At 44.5% G+C, this 19,926-nt stretch overlaps 1 protein-coding gene across 1 annotated transcript in view; it reads left to right on the forward strand.

Moving 5' to 3' along the window:
- The window catches only part of PRKCE (protein kinase C epsilon), a 406,295-nt gene that overhangs the window by 370,161 nt on the left and 16,208 nt on the right, over window positions 1-19,926 (forward strand). The window contains exons 12-14 of the mRNA XM_066624640.1: window positions 659-797; window positions 2,224-2,412; window positions 9,019-9,165. Of these exons, the coding sequence (XP_066480737.1) occupies window positions 659-797; window positions 2,224-2,412; window positions 9,019-9,165 (475 nt within the window). The remainder of the gene's footprint in view (window positions 1-658; window positions 798-2,223; window positions 2,413-9,018; window positions 9,166-19,926) is intronic.

Below are 19,926 nucleotides of genomic sequence, written 5' to 3' on the forward strand. Positions count from 1 at the left end.
GGCCAGATCCAGCCACCACACCAACACAGGCAGATGTTCATGTCGGCCTCTCTAGGGCAAGGGGAGGGCAGGGAGAGGACAGACCAGTGGGTGGACCGGCCCAGGGAGGGAAGTGGGACTAGGATCCAGCACTTAGGCTTGGGCGGCTGTTCCCAGCTTGGGCGGCCTTACACAGGCTGCTCAAATTCGCACCAGCTATTTTGCTGGTGCAAATCTGAGTAGCCCCATAGGGCTGGCTGACACATTACTCAGGGTAAGGGGTCATAAGTCCACTTATTCTGAGTTGTGCCCCAGTCTGCACCTAACCTGTAGACCAGCACAGAGCCTGCCTGTTCCAGTGCAGGTTAGGATTGCACTGCCCATGAACTTATTCATATATCTGGCTGCATAATACAGATGCACATATGGAGTGAATTTGTTTATGTCCTTAAACTTAGTGCTTCCATTAATGAATCAACGCAGCAGAACAACTAGTATTGTACTGTATATTGTACTTTTTTAATCTATAAATTATAAGCTGCCTTGGACATCTGCTTTCAGCAGAGGAAAGGCGGGGTAGAAATCTTTTAAGTAAACAAACCAACCATGCTAGGTTTTCTAAAACATGAAAGAGTGGCTTTTGCTAATGAAAGATAATTCTCCTGTTTTATTATTCTAGGGACCTGAAACTGGACAATATTCTTCTGGATGCAGAAGGCCACTGCAAACTGGCTGACTTTGGAATGTGCAAGGAAGGGATCTTGAATGGAGTAACAACCACTACCTTTTGTGGAACGCCAGATTACATTGCTCCAGAGGTATCACAGTTTGTATCTAACTACATGGAAAAATATTTTCAGTAATTATTGTTTAAAATATTCGTATATCATATTATTTAAAGAAAAGTTTTACAAAGCCATTTATATAGCAAAAGAAATGAAAGCTGTTTCCTTGTCCCAAACGGACTTGCAGTCTCCCCAAAAAAAAAAAAGTCACAAAGGTCTTTGAGGAAGCTACAGTTTTTTTTTCATGTTTTCAAGCAAGGGTCTCAAACTATGGTCTTGGGGCCAAACAATTCGGTGGCCACAAGATTTATTTCCGGCCCTTAGCACCTTATAGCATTTTTTTCCCAACTGCGTAGTCGGACAGTTAACATGTGCAGTTCTGTCCACCACACTCTTTTCCATATGGCCAGAGTAGTGTCAGCCTAGCTGACTCTCATTTTCAGTCACCTGGGCCATATGTTTTAAAACCCCCAAACCATACTTATTCAATGTTAACCTCACCCCTGCCAATAAGACAAATTGGTTTTCTACGCGTTGACTTTTCAACAGTGCTGTAAAACAATCACAGTGAGGAAATAGTGTCATTTTTTTGGCATTTGTAAACAAATAATAACAAACTGGGTTTTGCCACAGATCAGGCAGAGACAGTGTGCCATGCGTCACTTGCCTCTGCCTTACATAAAGCTGATTTTTTTCAGCCTGCAAAAATGTGTAAAGTATATAGTGTGACCCTCTGTACACATGTGTAAAGTGTACAGTGCGACCAGTATAAAGTTTGAAGAGCCCTGTTTTAAAGCACAGTGTGCTCCTTTCAAAGTGGTGGGAAACCTGAATCTATCTCCTACTACAATGCAATTTTAGCTTGTGTTCGTAGAACCGTAGCTTCCAAGTCGCAAGAAGTTGTGGTTTTGCTTTGTTCCCTATTGGTCAGATCTCACCTGGAGTACTGTGTCCAGTTATGGGCACTCACTTTAAGAAGGATGTCCTGTGAGAGGGAACTTGGTATGGTTAGCCTGGAGAAGAAATGGTTGAGGGGGGATATGATAGTGCTCTTCAAATACCTGAAGAGCTGTCATATGGAAGAAGGAACAATTTTTATTTTCAACTGCCTTTGAGATTAGAACTCAATCCAATGGGTTCAAACTGCAAGAGAGGAGATTCTGACTGGACATTAGGAAGAAATTCTTGATAGTCAGGGCAGTTTGGCAGTGGAACAGATTGCCAAAGGAGGTGGTGGATTCTCCCTCACTTGAGATCTTCGAGCAGAGGCTCGACAGGTATCTCCTGGAGATGCTCTAGGAAAGTTTCCTGCTACAGGCAAGGGGTTGGACTAGAAGACCTTTCAGGTCCCTTCCAACCTCCAGTGATTATGAAATAGCAGTGAATGGGAGCCTGTTCATTTTTGTCAGTGTTGACCTCTCTTTTTCTGTCATTCTCTTTCTCCTGGTTTTCCTAACAGATTCTCCAGGAATTAGAATATGGTCCCTCAGTAGACTGGTGGGCGCTGGGTGTCCTCATGTATGAAATGATGGCTGGGCAACCCCCCTTTGAAGCTGACAATGAAGATGACCTCTTTGAGTCCATCCTGCATGATGATGTGCTCTACCCAGTCTGGCTTAGCAAAGAAGCTGTTAGCATTTTGAAAGCTGTAAGTCTGGCTCTCTCTCTCTCTCTCTCCCTCCCTCCCTCCCTCCACCCTTCTTGAATTTGAATTTTCCTACAGTAGTTTCAGAATGACCACCATGGAGAGTTCAGCCACAGTTCAGAATGCCACTGTCAGTATAAAGGGATCTGGGATGAATTACACCGCTTGTGGGAAAGGGACAAACTATTTGTGTTCTTTGCTGTCCAAATGTATGTACTTGAGAGTCATGTTTCAGGAAGAAAAGAAAAACACATGCGAACTGAACTGTCTTATGCTGATGTTGTGCACTGTAAGGCTAGTGTAGTGAGGAAAAGGATTATGTAATTGTGCTTGTGTTGGGCATGCTTGTGTTGGGCCTACTCCTGAGTGCACTTAGAATGCTCATCTCTCAGTTCTAGCCACTTTTACTTGCAAGGATTTACCCATTGATTTCAGTGTGCCCCATAAAAGCATGTTTAGCATTGCAACTTCCGAGCCAATTTGTTATGTTCGATGAGCATTTAAAATTTGTCATCTTCTTTCTTTCTTAAAGGATAGATGAGTTAATTTTAAAAGTTTTGGTTTCTTCATTTGGAATTATGAGACAGTCACACAAAGGCCTCCTGTTTGGTGCTATTAACTCAATCGTCAGTTACGTGACCTCATTCCCAGTCAGTTGTCTGAGTGAGGGAATGACCCTGAATATCATGTGCCTCAAACACATGAGACATCAGAAGCAAGTCTGTGTGTCATTTTAAAAATGAACATACACTAAAAATGTAACTATTCAATTAACATTAAATCAGACTTTTAATTTCATTTAAATTTTCATTGCTCCAAAGTATTGCTATCATAGGTCTATGCTAAACATGAATTGGCATGAGCACCTTTGTTGTCCTCAAGGGATCCTGCAAATAGTGGTTTTTGTGAGGTTGCTGAGTGTTCCGTTTTTCTGATCCAAATACGCCTCACAAAACTACACTTTCCAGAATTCCTTGAAAGGAAGGGCTCCCTGATCCAGATAGAAAATTACCAGAAAATTCATTCTTTCTTCATCCTTAAACAGCTGATTGGCATGGTTGCCAGTTTTCTTAGATGCTGACAGTCCCAGGCTCCTGCACAGATGCATCAGGGTCATAGTGTAAAACTTTATCTTAGAATGCCCAGGCTTATTATTCTAAGGGCACAGTCCTAACCAACTTTCCAGCACCAAGGTAAGGGCAATGCAACCCTGAGGTAAGGGAACAAACATTTCCTTACCTTGAGGAGGCCTCCATGACTGCTCTCCAACTGCATGATGCAGCACATACGCCATTGGCACAACTATGTCAGAACTGGAAAGTTGGTGAGAATTTGGGCCTAAGACTGTCAGCCTTGGTGCAACTTTTTCAGCAGATAAGCTCGTTGGGCCTTCACTCAGTCTGGCTACTAAGCACTGCAGGACTCAAACCCAACAAAAATGAGTCCCTGGTCTGTACAACAAGGCAGCTGCTCTTCAGAAAAAGGAGAATTCTATTGATTAATTTAAGTGATTTATTTATTTTAAAACCCACCTTTCAACTTCATGGCAGCTTAAAAAAATAGAACCTCAACTCAGGCTACTGCCTGAGGTCCTTTAACCAGAGATAGTGGGAATGGAACCTGGCATTGTCTGCGGGCAAAGCACGCTGGGCTCTCTGACTATGCTATGGAGACAGGTAGTTTACTACTTATTTCCAGAGAACCAACACTAAATCTCAAAAAGGGTTTCATACTCCCAGAAATCATGAGCCATTCAAATATTTTAAAGAGGTGTAGCCAGATTTTCAAGGCTGCGTACCAGCAAGAAACCTCTAAAATGAATGGGACCTCTGCCAACAGAGCACTGTAAAGGGATTTCAGTTTTGTTTCTGGGAAATTAAATCCCAGATTTCTCACAGTTTTTAGTTTCCCAGTACTAGACTCTAAGCAGCACTCATGGAGATTATGCACCAGTTTTGAAAAATCATTTTTGTTGGCAACTTTCAGTCTCGAAAGACTATGGTATCGCGCTCTGAATGGTGGTTCTGGCACAGCATCTAGTGTGGCTGAAAAGGCCGATTCGGGAATGACAATCCCTTCCACACTGGGAGCAAGTGCAGTCTGTCCCTGGTCTGTCTCCCTGGCTATGGACCTTCCTTCTTTGCCTCTTTGCCTCAGTCTGTTGGCCAAGTGTCTCTTCAAACTGGGAAAGGCCATGGTGCACAGCCTGCCTCCAAGCAGAATGCTCAGAGGCCAAGGTTTCCCATCTGTTGAGGTTCATTTCTAAGGCTTTCAGATCCCTCTTGCAGATATCCCTATAGCGCAGCTGTGGTCTACCCGTAGGGCACTTTCCCTGCACAAGTTCTCCATAGAGGAGATCCTTTGGGATCCGACCATCGCCCATTCTCATGACATGACCAAGCCAACAGAGGTGTCTCTGTTTCAGCAGTGTATACACGCTGGGGATTTCAGCTCGTTCCAGGACTGTGTTGTTTGGAACTTTGTCTTGCCAAGTGTTACCGAGGTTGCGTCGGAGGCAGCGTATGTGGAAAACATTCAGCTTCTTCTCCTGTTGTGAGCCAAGAGTCCATGACTCACTGCAGTACAGAAGTGTACTCAAGACGCAAGCTCTGTAGACCTGGATCTTGGTATGTTCCGTCAGCTTCTTGTTGGACCAGACTCTCTTTGTGAGTCTGGAAAACATGGTAGCTGCTTTACCAATGTGTTTGTTTAGCTCAGTATCGATAGAAAGAGTGTCGGAGATTGTTGAGCCAAGGTACACAAAGTTATGGACAACCTCCAGCTCATGCGCAGAGATTGCAATGCAGGGAGGTGAGTCCACATCCTGAACCATGAGCTGTGTTTTCTTCAGGCTGATTGTCAGTCCAAAGTCTTGGCAGGCCTTGCTAAAACAGTTCATGAGCTGCTGGAGATCTTTGGCAAAGTGGGCAGTGACAGCTGCATCATCAGCAAAGAGGAAGTCACGCAGACATTTCAGCTGGACTTTGGTCTCAGTCTGGAGAGGTTGAAGAGCTTTCTGTCTGATCTGATCCAGAGATAGATGCCTTCTGTTGCAGTTCCAAAGGCATGCTTCAGCAGGACAGCAAAGAAAATCCCAAACAAGGTCAGCGCGAGAACACAGCCCTGCTTCACTCCGCTTTGGATGTCAAAGGGGTCTGATGCGGAGCCATCAAAGACTACAGTACCCTTCATGTCCTCATGGAAAGACCTGATGATGCTGAGGAGCCTGGGTGGACATCAGATCTTGGGGAGAATCTTGAAGAGGCCGTCCCTACTGACCAGGTTGAAAGCCTTCGTGAGATCTATGAAGGCTATAAAGAGTGGCTGTCATTCTCTGCATTTCTCCTGCAGCTGTCTAAGCGAGAATACCATATTGGTGGTGGACCTGTTGGCTCGGAGTTCACACTGCGATTCTGGATAGACGCTCTCTGCAAGTACCTGGAGCACAATCCAGCCTGACCCCTCACCCCCCATGTCCCACAATCCTCTCCTCCCTCTGCTTTCTCTGTCCAGCACAATCCAGCCTGACCCCTCCATGTCCCACAATCTCTTCTCTATCCACCACAATTCTGCAATCCTCTCCCTCCACAACCCCAGTTTGGCTGTACTTGTCGTAAGAGGTGACTAAACAACCACCGGGTAGATGGGACTCATTCACCTGGGAAGGCAGCTCATCTGAGAGAAGGAAAACTCTGATCCCAAACCTCCACTGCCTTGTGGCTACATCCAGTTATGGAAAAGTCTTCAAGAGTCAACCTCAAGGCAAAATCCAGAGTTGGAGTCCCTGAGACAGTTTGCGACTGCACACAGTCACACTCTGGCAACTCCTGCGACGCCGCTGGAACCAACCGTATTGGCCTCTGCCTTTCCATTGGACCATTCCAGCGACGTGAAAAATCAAAAGAGCAAAATACTGCACAGAAAATAATGTTGAACTGAAAAAACAAACACTGTTCTTCAAAAGCTACCTAAAGGTTGCTTTAAAAGTGCTTTAATAGCACTCTGATTTACAGTGCCCAAAGAACAAAACCCATGTCTCAGAGTACAATGTGAGGAAACAAAGTGTTCCAAAGCTAATCCCTTGTTAATATTCGGCAGTCAAGTACATAGACGCCCCTCCATTTCCTCTGTTTTTCCTGCTCTACTGAATACCACTCAAGTACAAGGTGAAGAACGAAAGCCTAAAAGAAACCCAGCAGAATGATTTTTTAAGAAACCTAAATGCTCAGGCCAGAATCCTATATGTAGGTTTTACCCAAGAGACCTGAACTGGAGAAGGAGTGGCTGAGACCCCGGTCCCCTTCCCCAAGCAGCCTTCAATATTGGGGAGACTCAGGAAGGCACCGTTTATCTTGGTGCTGCTGCCTCAGACATGGAAGGATCTTGCCTTCCATGCTCCCTGACTCAGAGCACTCTTGCCTTTTCCCTGACATAACTCCCTGCTGCTGCCTCAGACATGGAAGGGTCTTGCCTTCCATGCTCCCTGACTCAGAGCACTCTTGCCTGCTCCCTGACTCAGTGCAGAGGTATACAGCAGCCTCCTCCTTGTCTGCTTCCCTCCCAGTTAGGAAGCCTGCAGGGCCAGCTAAGCATGCACTCCACGGCTCTCGAAACTCCAATGAGATGTCCAGATCTTGCAGAGAGGCTTGATGTTTGATGTAAACCTTGATAGTTGCAGGAAAGCAGCAGTCTCAAATTGGGATTCTTGGGCTTACTTTGCCCCCTGCCACCGTTTGAGGGCTTCTCTCCAGTTCCAACAAGCTGGCACACAGTGGTCAGTCAGCCGAGAGCTGAGGCAGAACCAGCATATCCTTCATACATGTTCATTGATACAATTTGATTGACCTCAACAGAGTCACAGTTAGTATCTGAGATGTCCAGGATATCAATAGAATCTGCAGTGCAATCCTATCTTGAGCTGGAACAGGCAGGCCAGGAGGCCTGTGCTGTATCCAGTCAAGATCGGGCCCCAAAGTTGCTCAGCTGGAGATAAGGGGAAACCCTTACCCTTACCCCTGGGAAAGCCACTAAAGCCCCAATGGGTCTCCTCAGACTTGCGCCACCTCCAGAGGTGGCATAAGTCCGAGGAGGGCAGAGTGGCTTAAAGTCACTCCATGCTGCTCAAGAACAGGGGCTAGGATCTGGCATAAGAGCTGGGTTCCATCCCCGCCTTCCACTCCCTGCCCGCCCCTGGGACCGCCTTCCTCCTGCCCCGGAACGCCTCCCTCCCACCTCCTCCTCGCCTCCTCCCTGCCCACCCCAAAGCCTTGCATTGGCCAAGCTCAGCTGACACAAGGCTCCATCCCTAGTCGGTGCTGAGGCTGAATTCAGTCTCTGTGGGCTGGCGTGCATCAGTGCACAGCTGACTCTAGAGGAGGCGCACATTTGCAACCCTCCTGGGCCAGCACAAGGGACTTGCACCGACCCAAGGGCAACTCTGGATTGCATCCTTAGTATCTGAAAAGTGCAGGACATCAATAGGACAATGTGCAGTATATCAACAGGACTTAGGGCTGTTTCAAATGTTACAGCCCCTACCTGGAACTCTCCCTTTCTCCAAAGTGCCTCTGTGTGGCAGCACTTCATACAGTAGTTATAAAGTTTGCAAACTGCTTTGCCTGGGATTCAACCAATCACAGGAAAAAAATCACAGGAAAAGAATCCATGCCAGTGCTTGGAGAGCTCTTGTAGAACTCCATGTGGGGCGGGGGGGGGGGCGTAACATTTGAATTGGACAAGTAGTACAAGAGATTCTACCTTTCTCATCACAGCTTTTTATGACTCACTGGCCAATCTAAAACTGAGGTACAGCACTGAAGGCATAGAGAACACACAGCATCCTAGTAGCAGGTGTCCAAGCACCTGATGCAGTGGTTGCAGCAAGTAGGAAGGCTACCTAACTGCCTCAAAGCACAGAGGGACAGCTTAGATGAATAACTACACTGACAACCTGGGAGTTCTTTGCCACTACCTCTATAGGACTGATTGTCTGGGAGTACTGGCTTTCCAGAATGAAGTGGATTTCGACTTTCATGTGGTGTTAATACCTAGCATGAACTGCCTGGAATGCCCAGGCAAGTCCTTTTTCAGAGACGTACCAGAAAAAAGAATGGAAAAATCCCTTGTTTTCAGTTATGTATCAGTGGCTTATTCTCAGCTGCATATATGACATTCTCTTTGAACCACCACATGTTGAAATGTAAAGCATGCAAATACAAGAGACAAATATTCAAAAATAAATGTATCATATAGCTATATTTATCCAATGCTGGTGTTGGCTATGTTTTATTGCTGTGTTTGATGGCTTTGTTTTACTGAGTAATATGTGATGTACTCCTGTTTTGTCCTATGAAATTTTTCCTGCCTTCAGGTTGATCTGGGAGCTGTGCCCATTGTTGTTTGTTAGTTAGCAGCAGGAGTAAGAAAAGAATTTGTTTGCAGGTTCTGTATGGGGGTGTCAGCAAGGAGCACCAGAAAAGAACAGTCTCAGGGAAGGAAATTGAAGGTAGGGGCCTTCCCTACCTTCTTGAAACATTGAGCTGGTGCTCCTTATAAACTCCTTAGTACAGATTTCCACCATGTAATTTAAGTTCTTTATTTCCCCACTAGTTCATGACAAAAAATCCAAATAAGCGACTTGGCTGTGTAGCATCACAGAGTGGTGAGGACGCCATTAAGCAGCACCCATTCTTCAAGGAAATTGACTGGGTTCTTCTAGAACAAAGGAAAATCAAGCCACCCTTCAAACCTCGGATTGTAAGTAGTACCTTGAGTTTGTGCAATAGAACATGATAGAACAAATGTAAACATTAGTTGGTTTCTGTTATAAGATTATAATACTGCAATAAATTCGAAAAGCAAAATAGCAAAATATATGCCATTCTAAAGACTAAGACTGTTGGTTTCTTTAGAGGTAAGTCCCAGGTTAACTTACAATAAGTTGAATGAGAAACCATCTTTTTCTCTTGATGACAACTTCGGGGGACTCATGGATTACTGTCTGCTTGAAGTAAGTCTGCATGTTGACTCCAACAAAGACAGTGGGACTTACAGCCTCCCTCACTGATGCAGCTGCACCCAAAAGGTGGGGAGGAGGAGGTGGGGAGGCTTTGGAAGCAAAAGGGGAATTAAATCTCCTTTCCCCTCCTAAGTCCCCACCCCCACCCCACCCTGCAATAGGCCTCCTTGAACCTGCACCAGTGATTTCACTGGGCTCAAGTCCAAGGAGAGAAAGCGGGTGGAGTGGCTACTGCTCGGGGGGATGTCTGGCCCATGCCATCACCTCTGGTCCCACCTGCAGCCTCCCTGCCCCCTTTTCCCCCTCCCCCAGTTTTGCTCCCTCCCTTCCCCCATTCCACCCTCCCTACCCCCTTCTCTGCCACCTTACTTTCCTCAGTGGGCTGCTGGCTCTTCATCCACACATGCAGGAAGGCTCTAATCTTCCCACTGGGGCACACTATACAGCCATAAAGCCATTCTGCTGGCTGACAGGGACGCCCATATTGGGCTGGTACTTTTTATATGCATAGAATTGTGCTGCTGGTCACATAAGTTCTATCACTTGATCGCCTGAGTGTTATAAAATGATCAGGCATCATGGACCATGTCCCCTTATCACATCATGGCTGAGAGAGAGAGAGAGAGAAAGAGAGAGCTCTCAACTAAGATAGCCATTTACTAGAAGATGCCTATCAAGGATTAATCTGAATGTGAAAAATGTTTAGCTTCACTGTTGAAGAATGTATCTGGCTGAAACATGTCCTTCATACTAGAATATGCAGCTCTTTCAAACTATAATGTCCCGCAGTCTTTATATCATGAAACTTTGGGGTTGTCTAATATTGGGGATACATGTCCCTAATTGTATGATTTTCAGGAAAAATACAATGAAAGTCTAAGAAGTAAAAAATAAAACCACTTTGTAATTCTTTGCTTGTGGAACATGCATATGGGATTGCCAAATAAGGAATACTTAAGTATGTTTTTAGCACACATTGCTCTTGGCACAACAGTCAAAGACAAGCAAGAACACCCCCCCCCCTTTTTCTGGTAATATTTATTTCTTCTTTTGTGGCTAAAAATGTGTCAAGCAGCTTCCATCTTGTCTGGAAGTGTATAACTGACCTCAAAGGTTTGGATATTGTCCAGGGAGTTTAATGACAGCTTGTGTTTAGACTTGATGCCTCAGTATTCCATGGAAGAGCCCTGACACTGGATCTATCTGTGAGGCCAGTCCCTGTACCCACATTCTTTATAAAATGAACCTTGGAATGCTTTGTGCTTTTTATCTCTATTTTTTCTCTATTGCACCACTTGTTTTTGCCTATCTGTATTGGAATTTTTTTTTTCTAATAATTGATGAAGATACTAAAATGGTATTGCCAACAACTGTGGTTTCTAACACCATGAAAATAAAAACTTTAAAAGACTTCCTTGACCATGTAGTGCTTGGTCCTGCATCTCACAGAGAGTTTCGGAGAGACTGCACTAGGATCCAGTCCACAGTCCATCCTTTTACTGCTGGTGTCAGAACATTCAAATGTGCTCTTTTAACATACCTGGTGACTGAGTACATCCTTTCCTCAAGATAATATATAATTGGTATAAATCACCTTGAAAATGTCCGAGATAATCTTTTGTTTCATTTTTCTTCCCATTATTCTTAGTGTTAGGTCTGGCTCCTGTATGATCATTAGATATTGATTTTAGCATCCATGGATTAATTTGCATGTGGGAAGGAGCCAGCCATGAATCACCACCATATAGAATGTTTTCCTTATCACAGACAAAACAGGGATCATTCTTGCCTTCCAGTGAGAGTCATAGAGTGCTGACTAATCACATGATGAGAAGCCAGACCACATATGTGAAGCAGCCCCTCTGCATCTCTTAAATTATCCTCAGTCATTTATTTCCATCTGTTGTTTGCATGCAGTAGGTCTTCTTAACAGTTGATTTTATTTGGACATAACATGTATATTGATGCTTTTTAATTATAAGCAGGCCTGTCCAGGCTGTATTAATTTCTGTTTTGTTCTGTCCTTCCTGTGCCTCCAATCTCATCAGAAAGCCTTTGTCAAAAGAACAAAAAGGTCTGAATGAAGAGTTCCAGATGAACTCACTCATAAGTCCCAGTAATTGTTATCTATTTTTTCTCCAATACTGATGATGAGGAAAGTCATTTGTTGGCTGTGATCCATGAACTATTTTCTTCCCCTCTCCCACAATTACTCATTCCTGACTTTATTGATAAGAACACTTAGTCAAGGCTGGCACTGATTCCAGTTCTGCCAAGGGAAGAGGAAGGTGTTCTATGAACTTGGAAATGTTGCACTTCCGTGCATTTGTTTGTTGTTTCCAGTCAGCAACTGGACTGGGGAGGATACAGGAGTAGCTATTTGTGCTGGCCCTGTAGCGGGGGGTGGGGGTGGGTAGTCTTTCCTACTCAAAGAAGCCACTTACGCAGTTGCCTCTACTAGGCTTTCTGAGCATTATAATGCCAAGTCATCTATAGCTTTAACTGGACTATATCTATCATAGAGCCAAGGATTCCTGTTCAGGGGTGGAAACCTGTAATCTTGTGACACAATGTGCAAAAGGGGAAGATTGTGACTCTGTCACTTATTTCTCCATCAAAAGTATCTCACCTATTGTTATCATATCTTCTTTATGCAAAGAAGTCAATTTCGGGGTCACACGCATTATACTATATGTTTATTTTCTTCAATCTGACCTTGGAGCTTTCTCGCTCTTCATAAGTCTTGTCTTAAGGATGCCAGCAATGTGTTTGATTTTTGCGTTTTGTGCTGCAGCAAAGGTTTCTATTTGAGGAATCCCACCACCCGAACACAATTTTAGAAGTAGCCAGGCTGCGTTCCTGACAAATGCCGGCCGTCAATATACAACAGAAAAGTCACCAAATTTTTCAGAAGATCATCTTCAGTAATACATTTGAAAAACTGTCCAGGCAGTTTTCTGCATGCATAAAAATATCTGAAATCTGGGTGAAAAGTAACAATTACCAATAGTTTTGCTGGAGTGAGCGGTAGCTCTGTTTGAAGATAGAAACGTATATGCAAGGCACTTGCTCACTTGGCGGATGAGCAGAAAGATGGCATATAAATCTCATAAGAAAGATGTATCTGTGGATTGCTGCAGAAAGATCAGTGTTTGGTTTTAAAAAATGCACTGTATGTTGCAACAGATATCAGGTTGCAAAGAAATGTGGCTGGAATCCTTAAAGAGGGACTTTCTTTCTGGAGACAACATTTTAAACAGAAATAAACCTATGGAAATTTGCTGTGTTTGCACTCACTTTTTATGACTGTGCTGATGAGCCAAAATATTTGCATTTTTAGCTAGGGTTTTCTGTTCTGCTGCTTTGAAGTCATAATGTTGCATAGGCAATTTCTGACTGGACCTATCCTAGGCTGAGGATTATGACTTTGCAGTTTGACTGTGGCAAAGGAATCCCTTCTTAAAATGCAGTAAAAGTAATGGGAACACCAGCAATTACTGGCCAAGTAAATTTCTTTTTGTGTGAATGTTCTCTCTTTTCAAGTTTGCTTCAGTGTGAATGTCCCTCTTTAAGGTAAGGCCAACAGTGTGGGGAATGTCCAGGTAGGTCCATTTTTAGGCCTAATATAAACTTCAGGTGTCCTCCAGTATCATAATATATTTCCATTCAGTCATCCGAGTGCATGGCAATTGGCATTTAGAAGAGGGGGACACAAGGTGCTGTACTGCATGCATTTGCATGGAATGTATTTTGCTCAGATCAACTGTGGGCAGTGGCCCATGTTCCATTGTAACACACTATTCCATTTATTCCCTACCTCCCTCTGTATCCTTAAGGATATCATGCCCCCCACCACCACTGGGCCAAGATTCAGATCATTGTATAAAAGTAAACATTACCTATGTATAGCTTATTTTTTTAATGTGTGTAGCAGTACCCAGCAATGTTAGAGAAATAATCCCCAAATTGTGTTCCAGACCACACTAGTATGCACTATGAGAAATGAACTGACTGCAAACACCTTTACACTCTACACACTAACCTACAGAGGAGGCTTCTGCTATATCTCAGTGAGAGTCTCTCCTTTGGGTGAACCTCCTTCCAGTTAACCTCTTCACTATGGATAATTTTGCTCCATTGGGAATTACTGGTTCATTCAACCACAGTCAATACAAAAGAAGGAATAGACTTTACCTGCCATCAAATGAGCCTACCCACTTATTCATTCACTTATTAAACCATCATTTAAATGGTTGGGTTTTGCTATAAGAAAATCCCTGTGGGATCAGACCGCAGGTTCATCTAGTCCAGCATTCAGCTTTCGACCATGGCCATCCAGATGCATGACTCACTGGTCTGAGCATGCCTTCTTCCAGTGAGAAGACATGCTCAAAACAATGATTCATGCAGAAACATTTTGCAGATAGCTTTCGCTGAGGGCAGGTAACTGCTACCCATACACTGATGCAGCTGGGAAGGTAAACTTTTAGAGTGAACATTCCCTTCAGTTTTATTCCTGAAAAAAGTATGCCTCACGTTTTAAGCCTGACAAAAGTATGTCAGAAATTTGAGGAAAAACTAGGTTCAAGTAATTTTGCAGTTTGCCATATCTGGAGCAAGTCTCAGTTCTTTTGGATGAGTGCTAGACCTATCACTGAACCTGAAGCTGCCCTGTGTGTGTCACACATCCTTTGTGTGTGAACCTTTTCTTGTTTTGTTTGTTTATTTTGGGTAGCAACTGCCTCATGATTGATTGCCCAGGAATCTGTATTGTGAGAAGAATAGATCAAGCAATCCTTAGGTACTATCCCTAGAACTAGGCATTTTCTGAAAATAGAGCTTTGTGTCTTGCTGTGCAATTCTGTCACTATCTACTCAGAAGTTAAGTCCCATTGAGTTCAGTGGGACTTACTCCCATGTAAGGGCCCAATCCTATTCAACTTTCCAATGCTGATGCAGCTGTAACACAGCTCTGAGGTAAAAGAACCAACTTCCCCTTACGTTGAGGAGGCTTCTGTGACTGCCTTCCCACAGTAGGACACAGTGCACACCCCACTGGCACAGTTGCATCTGCACTGAAAAGTTGGATAGGATTGGGCCCTAAGTGTGTAGCCTTGATATGCTGTTGTGCCATTTGCTGGGCTGCAGTATTCCCATGAATATTTGCCTAAAAATCTCATTATAGGAACCATCATAAGAACGATTTCCTAACAGGAAGCCTAAATTGTATAACTAGAAGGTTAGGGGACAAGAGTTACTGAATAAATGTTATTGTACACAGGATAAGACATTGCTGTTTTAGTGCCAGTTCACGTAATTAGTGGTGGTTATTATCAATGGATTTGCTATTTGCCTCAATAGCTTTTTAGACACTGTGTCCATGCACCGCAAAAGCCCTAGCCATTACAGATGCCTCCTGATCCCTATTTCAGACAATAAAGCTGTCACGTGATCATTATAAGAAACAGGGCCATGTGAATCAGCACTGTGAAGAAAGGAAGCCCACATTCTAAAGCACCGTGCTTAGAAGCAAATTTAACTGATCTTGGTGGGGCATTTTTCCAAGCAAATAATCTAGGGTCAGGGAGTCAGAGGTGCCACCCCATAGGTTCAAATTCTGCTATGTTCTGGAATAATAAAAGAGGTAAGTAGATATGAAATGCTGACATTGTTGGACAATAGCTCTTTTCAGGATGGTGTCATCCCTGGCAGCCTTAACTGAATTGGGATGTGAATAAGGGTGCAGTCCTAAATACACTTGGGAAGAAGCCCCACTGAACTCAGTGGTACTGACTTCTGAGTTGGCATATATAGGATTGTGCCACATAGCACATTTGGAAGTGCAGCTAATTCTAATGCATCCTAATGGAGACTGATCAACCCTGCAGGTATAAAGTGATTTAAGAGTCATTCCCTCTTCCCAGGAAATCCTCAGAAATGTAGTTCTGTTAGAGAACTAGAATTCTCTAACAGAATAAGAATAAGAATAAGAAACTCTCATGATTGCTGAACGGGTATAAAACCAATACATATCTGTAGTGTCTCAACGCCCTGAGATGAAATGTAACATTAACAGCCCGATCCTATTGGACTGCCCTGCTGGTGGGACATGCATTCTACCAGCACTGGTTGCAGACAAGCAGCCATCAAATGCACTCAGGCAGCATACCAAGTAGCAGGGAGTGGGTGATACTAGGCAGGGAGGGGGAAGAATGGGGATAGATCCAGTGGCGTTGGCACACACCAGATCCTGTCCCCGCCTAGCAGCAGCCTCCCCATCCCCTTTCTCTCCCCAGACTTGTGCCAGCAGTTTCTCTGGTGAGAAAGGAGATACATTGCAGAGCAGGGGGCTTACAGAGGGGTAAGGAGATTTAAATCCCCTTTCCCCTCTGAAGCCTCCCACTCAGCACATACACACTGGATACTGCCTACGCCTTTTTGGTGTGGCTGCACCATCGTGGTGGAGATAGGATTACGTTGTAAGTCAAGTAACTTCTGGCAAATTTGCAACATAGATCTGCTACTGAAGTCAGAGGCCCAATCCTAATGAAAGATTGCCTGTAGGGTCCAGCAATGCTGGTACAAGCTCCACTGCATCCTGTGGGCAGCCAGAGACCATGCAGGGCCAAAGAGATTTTATTTACTTGTCTTAGCTCCTGCATTGGCTCCAATGAGTCTACTCAGACCTGCACCATCTCTTTAGCTGGTGCAAGTACCAATAGAGGCAAGGGGATGTGTCAGAGCCAGAATGGAGCAGAGGATATTGCTGGAACCTTTATTGCCAATACCTGCCATCTGCCTGCCCCCAGAGCCATAACTAGAGCAGAGCCTGTGCGGCACCTGCCCCAGGTGCTACGCCAAGAGAGGCACATGACAGCCCCTCAGGCCCCACCCTAGTTATGGAGGAGGCACTGGCAGCTTTTTGCCCCATTCCTTCTCCTGTGGAGGCTTCCCCACAGGAGAAGGAATGGGGGGGCGGCATAAAGCCGCTGCAGCAAACTCCCCTCCTCCAGGGAGAACCTAATGTTAACACCTCTACCTGCCCCCACCACACTGCCTAAGGCTCTGATCCATATCCTGTTCCTCTCACCCCTGTCACTTACTGGCTCTGGCAGATAGGGTCCTCACTGCCGGCAAGCATGCGCAGCTGCCAGCAATTGCACTGGTGGCCTCTCTGTACTTGCCAGCAGAAGTGCCGGCCAATTGAGTTCTGCCATTGGGCAGCACAGTGAGCATTGTGCTGTCCAGACTAACCATTGAGAGCAGGCAGTCTGTGGCGTTTGACCAATGGGGCTCCTTTTGTCCAGAACAAAGCTCCTGATACTTCCATACAGAGAGAGACCATTCAGTTAGCAGCATGTACCTTTGTACTGGCGTGCAAACAGGAATACCAGTGATAAAACATGAAAGTAGTTCCCTTTTGCATACACTTGTCTTTGTATAGTGTCAGAAAGCCCATGAAAAACAGAGGGTTAAAACAATAGCCCAGTGAATTTCAACCTTTTTTGTCTCACGGCACGTTGACAAATTGTCAAGGCACCCCATCTGTTTTGTGACAATGGACAAGACACACCATGCTGTTGGTGGAGGGCTCACATCCCGCAATGGCCCTATTAATAAATGACCTCCCCCAAGCTCCCGCGGCACACCAGCAGCACACCAGTGTGCCATGGCACAGTGGTTGAAAATGACTGCAATAGCCTCAAGGTCTGTCAAAATGCAGGACATATGCAGCCTAGATTTTGAAAAAGATGGCCAGGTGAATATTTTGATCCATTCACTGAAAGTGATGCAGCATGCATTAGGTAAGCTGGTAAACTCTCATGTACTTTAAGGAAGATGTCTTTCATGCATTGAGAGCTGTCATTTTAAGGACTACAGAGCCAGTGATGTAGGTGCTTGAGACAAGATGAGTGTTTACAATTGCTTTTTTACAGGCAAATTTAGTAGTCTAGATCAGGGGTGTCCAAACTTTTTGGCAGGAGGGCCATGTCATCTCTCTGACACTGTGATGGGGGCCAGGAAAAAAAAAGAGTTAATTTACATTTCAAATTTGAATAAATTTACATAAATGAATACATTAGAGAGAGACCTTATATGAATGGATGGTCTTGCAGTAGCTCATGGCCTATAAAAGGTCTTGCACAAAGCGAGGCCAGCCTTTCCTTTGCTGCCACTGCTACATCACAGAAGTGAAACAACATGCAGTGGAGGAAGTCCTCGTTCCACAACTCACATGAGAGGTATAACAGTTGGCCATCACTCTGAGAGCAGTTGCGTCAGGCCAGCACAGGCTCCAGCAAGTCTCTGGAGGGCCAGAAGTTCATTGGAGACTGGGGGCTCCCTGTGGGCCAGATTGGGAGTCCCTGAGGGCCACAAGTGGCCCCCTGGCCAGGGGGCCTAGATGTTTCAACTGTAATCAACAAGCAAGTCAAACACTTTCTGCAACAGTATTTTAGATCTCTGTGAGTTTGTCTCCTCAGGAAGCACTTCACCAGCATGTGTGAAAGTGAAACAGGAAATTTTCCTTTCCTAGGATATTGCATAGGAACCTATCAGTGCTTTCCCCTGCAATAGGGAGCCATCAGTGCCTTTGTAACATGAGCAACCAGTACACAGATCCTCACCCTCATGTCAGACCTGTTAGCATATCTGGAAACCAACAGAATTTGCACTAAGAAAGGGGGCAAAATTGTCATGTTTAATCGATCTGAGACGGAGAAAGAACCAGCACTGGTGGTACTCTGTGCATATACAGTGTACAAGCTCTGTACCTATTATGAGCATTTAGCTAAATATATAATTAACAACACTGTACTATTAGTAGAGCAGTATCCATTATGTGGATGGTATGAATTCCAACAGAGGATCAAGGGATAGCAATAGTGGGCACTGAGACAGTGTAAGACAGTGGTTCTCACACATTTAGCATCGGGAGACCCATTTTTTAGAAAGAGAATCTGTCAGGACCCACCGGAAGTGATGTCATGACTGGAAGTGGTATCAAGCAGGAACATTTTTAACAATCCTTGGCTGCAATCTACCCACACTTAACCAGGAGTAAGTCCCATTGTTAAAAGAATATTAAATGTTAAGAGCCGCCTTGAGTGCTCTTTTCTGGAGTAGAAAGGCGGGATATAAAATGCAAATAAATAAATAAATATACATAGTAGCTTGTTAAAAGTATGGGTCTGTAATATTTCCCCAATGCAGTCACATACCATGGTAGCAACAAGCCTAATATATTAAAAATAAAATATTGAAATGAATGGGAACCCACCTGAAATTGGCTCATGACCTACCCAGTGGGTCCTGACCCACAGTTTGAGAAACACTGGTCTAAGACCTCCTGTCTCCTGAGGCAGCATGTCAGATGTTCTCTCCCCTTACCTGGTGAAGTGCCATCCTCTACTCCTCCCACTCCTTAGATTGGAAAAGGAAGAGAGGGACTGAGTGGAAGAGAAGGTGTGGAGGCTAGTGGGCTAGAGCATCTCCAACACACCAGGCCACCACTCAAGTCTTCCAGTCCAGAGAATGGAAGTTTTGCAAAAATCACAACCCACCTTGGACTGCAGGTGGGACTGAGGTATGCAACCACAGCAGGCAGGCAGACATAGGAGGTAATATTTACAATGCTTTAAGAACAAAAGAAGTGATTTCAGCTCTCAACAGAATAGCCATACAGATATAAACACAGTAACTTAGGACTGGGTAGCAGTCCTTTGGATTCCTCCCAGAACAGACCCTTGTCACCTTATCAGCTTCAGTCCAAAGGACTGAGCCCCAAATGAGGTTCTCTTCACTCTTTTACAGCCTGCTTGTGGAAGCCTCTAGCTGCTTGTGGCCATATGGTGAGCTGCTGCTCCACTGCACCTCAGAACTTCAGTTTTCACTCAGGTCAGAGAAAGAAAAGGCAGAAAGCTGTTTAACCCTTTCCTGACTGTCTGTCCTCCTGTCCAAGGCTTCCTGAGGGAACCCAACCAGTCAAACAACACAAACATTTCAGAAACATACATCAAGGAATCATGTAAACATTAACATTTTCCCCATTCTGCCTTCCTTTTCCCTTATAATCAATAACCCTGAGGTAAGACCTTTTTGCACAAGAGGAAAGAGGAAATGGAAGCAAGTGAGTGGATGGAAGTGGGTGTCCACCATACCTGACACAACTGCTTCAGTTGGCTTCATGGATGGGCCATGTAACCTCAATGGGCATCTAGTAACAGAGAGGGGTGTTCTTGGAACTATAAAGCAAAATCATGTTGTTTTAAATGAAAACCTGTGTACTGATAAAATAAGCAAAAAAAAAATGAGGAGAAATTATTTGACCAATAAATACCATGGGCTGATAAAGAAAGATCCTGAGTCGAATGGAAATGAAGCAAAAATGTTCTGTTTGGCATCATTATATTTGGTGAGGGAGGGTCAGCAAAACAAATGACGGACAGTTGGACATTTGGAAGTGACAGTTATTTTGAAAAAGTGCACCTAACTGCCAC

This window comes from Tiliqua scincoides, chromosome 1 (genome assembly GCF_035046505.1).
Source record: "Tiliqua scincoides isolate rTilSci1 chromosome 1, rTilSci1.hap2, whole genome shotgun sequence".
NCBI classification, from domain to species: Eukaryota; Metazoa; Chordata; class Lepidosauria; order Squamata; family Scincidae; genus Tiliqua; species Tiliqua scincoides.